The sequence below is a fragment of the Dichomitus squalens genome (assembly GCF_000275845.1).
Source record: "Dichomitus squalens LYAD-421 SS1 unplaced genomic scaffold DICSQscaffold_20, whole genome shotgun sequence".
In the NCBI taxonomy this organism is placed as follows: Eukaryota; Fungi; Basidiomycota; class Agaricomycetes; order Polyporales; family Polyporaceae; genus Dichomitus; species Dichomitus squalens.
The window spans coordinates 232,577-235,483 of NW_006766902.1; the positions used below are offsets into that span (position 1 = coordinate 232,577).

Sequence of the window (2,907 nt, forward strand, 5' to 3'; positions counted from 1 at the left end):
CGGAGTATCAACTGAAGTCACGGCACCCCGGCAGAGGACGAGCGCAGTGCCGGCCGGCCGGCGGTGTCCGCGCCTGCGGACGAGCTGCAAGCGGCTGGGAATAGCATTTACAAATGCGAATGCTCCTATTCTAGTACTACTACGTACTAAGTGCAGTTCAACAACCCGGCTGAAGGACTCCCTACAGGGTATCTAGTACATAGAACGCAGTAATGTCTAGCGAAGACGAGGAGGTTGCTCGACCTCAGTACAAGAGACAGAAGCATACCAGAGCTTGCGAGTTCTGCAGGCGGAGGAAAGGTACGCCTACTCACAGCCACTCCATACTCCAACTATACTGAGAACGGCATCAGTTGGTTGTAAGTTCCCACTCTTCAGCTTGCTCAATGGTAGGACGCTCGCCAACAAAATCCTTCTAGGCGACGCTGCTGACAAACCCGACAATCGTTGCTCAAGATGCATTGCCCATGGCATTCAATGTCAGTACGATCCTGCAGCCAAGGTAATTCCTTCTCACGCTGTAATGGCTGCCACTCATGCAGTCCTAATATGTCGCTAGATGAAGCGTCCGACGAAGAAGTGAGTAAGCCTTGTCCAGTCAAGCACAATGTAGAGGTTTCCCAGCCCCAGATTGAATTGATCTAGGCATAGTCACAGATACGTGGAAGCACTCGAAGATCGCCTGTCGAAAGTGGAGGATCTCCTCAAGAAAGTACCGAATCTTCTTTCACCCCTGTCGACTTCAATGTCTGACTGTGAGCACAGCTTCATCCAGAAGCGAGCGCCAGCCCGGAGAGCCTGGAAGACGCGCCGCAGCGTATGCCCTGCAGCAGTTTCCGTCGAGCGACGCATCCGACCTTGCCGGCCAGCGTCCTCTTCCCTCGAGGCTTTCACCCAACCACTGGCACAGACTCTTCCGACGACATCGATCCGAGCGACGACGACGGCCATGCCGTCACTGACGTCAACTTCAAGGGCTACCATGGCAAATCCAGCGGCTCTGATCTCGTCCGTACCATCTTGAACCTAAAGAGCACGCATACCGGAGCTCCGCTCATCGACCTCTAGAGGCCTCTACAGGACATCACAAAGCCATTCACTCCCGTAAGTGTCCATGCGCACCGTGACACTCTCGTCGCCAGTTAACACTAGCGGCTCGCCCTAGAACACACTTGCATTGGCATCAAATATCTTCCCCGCTTACAAGGAGAACGTCTACCCGCCGCGGGATCTCATGCACGAACTAATTGACGCGTATTTCAATCGCCTTAACATCTATCTGGCTCTCCTTCATCGACCGACCTTCGAGCGTGACGTCAAGAATGGCCTGCATCTCCGCGACAGGGGCTTCGGTGCTGTCTTGCTGCTGGTCTGTGCGATCGGCAGCGGGTTGTTGCTAGACTCTTCGCAAATTCAATCGCACGGGCCGCCGCCAGGATACCACTGGTTTGAGCTAGTGAGCACCACGGACTTTTCGCTCCTTGCGCGGCCTAGACTTTACGACCTCCAAGCTTGTGCGGTATGCTCCTTCAGTGACTCATGTGTAGCTCTTGGATCCACACTTATCTCTGCGAACAGCTCATTGCCGCATACATCAATATGGCGAGCTCTCCGCAGGGATGCGGCGTCATGCTGAGCTTAGGCATTCGGATGGCACAGGACGTGGGCGCGCACCGGAAGAAGATGTATAGTGCGACACCTACGCCGGAACAAGAGCTTTGGAAGCGTGCTTTCTGGTGCGTCCAAGCTCTTTGGACTCGGCGGATCAGTTGTTGACTCTAAATATGCGCGGAAGGGTCCTTGTCGCCATGGACAGAATAGCAAGCTTCGCGTTAGGACGTCCAAGCACAATCAACGACGAAGAGTGCGTTGGATGCACAGTCCAACAGCGTTACGTCTCTGTTGACATCGAATCGCCCCAGCTTCGATCTTGACCCGATGACGGAGTGTGACGATGAGTACTGGTCACATCCTGATCCATCGCAAGCCTTCAAGCAGCCACCTGGGAAGCCGTCGAAAGTCGCATTCTGCAACGCGTTCATTCGGCTGCTGAAAATACAAGCTTCTGCTTCGCGCACGATTGTAAGCGGTTTCGACTACAGTACCGCTGAGCGAACACCGGCTTACCTCGTGACAGTTCACGCTGAACAAGTCCAAGCTCTTGCTTGGCTACGTCGGCCCGGAGTGGAAACAACGCATCGTTGCGGAGCTCGACTCCTCGATGAACAAGTGGCTGTATACAGTGCCTCCCCATTGTGAGCACGTGCCATTCGCCCTCTCACTACACTTGTTGAATGAACTCCATTCATAGTACGCTGGGACCCGAACCGCGAAGACATCCTCTTCTTCTACCAATCGGCGATCCTCTACACCAGCTACTATCAGCTCCAGATCTGCATTCATCGCCCATTCATTCCATCGCCCCGTCGGCGTGTTGACAATCCCCCGCTTCCTTCCATGACGATCTGCGTGAATGCAGCACGGGCGTGCGTTCGCGTGCTCCATGCCCAGCACAAACGCATGATGGCAGCGTCGGGCATCACAAGCTACACCTTCACCCCGTTCGAAATGCCGCTGTTCACAGTAGGAACCATGTTGGGTGTCTACCTCTGGTGTGGGGCGAGGGACGCGCAGGCCACTCTGGAGGACATGGATATCTGTTTCAATATTCTCAAGGACTTCGAGGAGCAGTGAGTTCCTCGTGAGGCTCTATTTTTAGCGGCCGGCCGTCTGACCCTATCCCCCTCTCCAGTAGCGTTGGTGCACGAAAGCTGAGGTATTCGTCCCAAATTCAGCATGCACAATCCTGTGCTTACCATCCCGCAGGGCCGTCCTTGAAGTTATGGTCCCCTCTGCTTCCAGGTCACCCGGGGAAGGACCTCGTACAGCACCAGGCTCCAACCTTGC

The 2,907-nt window shown here is 54.9% G+C and overlaps 1 protein-coding gene across 1 annotated transcript in view; it reads left to right on the plus strand.

Annotated features, from left to right (window-relative positions):
• Positions 1-161: 161 nt before the first annotated feature.
• Positions 162-2,907, plus strand: part of DICSQDRAFT_181332 (uncharacterized protein) — a 4,578-nt gene continuing 1,832 nt past the window's right edge. The window contains exons 1-14 of the mRNA XM_007366768.1: positions 162-300; positions 354-502; positions 560-579; positions 652-712; positions 766-1,008; positions 1,069-1,104; positions 1,166-1,519; positions 1,579-1,736; positions 1,796-1,864; positions 1,923-2,082; positions 2,138-2,255; positions 2,312-2,690; positions 2,753-2,776; positions 2,827-2,882. Of these exons, the coding sequence (XP_007366830.1) occupies positions 213-300; positions 354-502; positions 560-579; positions 652-712; positions 766-1,008; positions 1,069-1,104; positions 1,166-1,519; positions 1,579-1,736; positions 1,796-1,864; positions 1,923-2,082; positions 2,138-2,255; positions 2,312-2,690; positions 2,753-2,776; positions 2,827-2,882 (1,915 nt within the window). The 5' untranslated portion in view covers positions 162-212. The remainder of the gene's footprint in view (positions 301-353; positions 503-559; positions 580-651; positions 713-765; positions 1,009-1,068; positions 1,105-1,165; positions 1,520-1,578; positions 1,737-1,795; positions 1,865-1,922; positions 2,083-2,137; positions 2,256-2,311; positions 2,691-2,752; positions 2,777-2,826; positions 2,883-2,907) is intronic.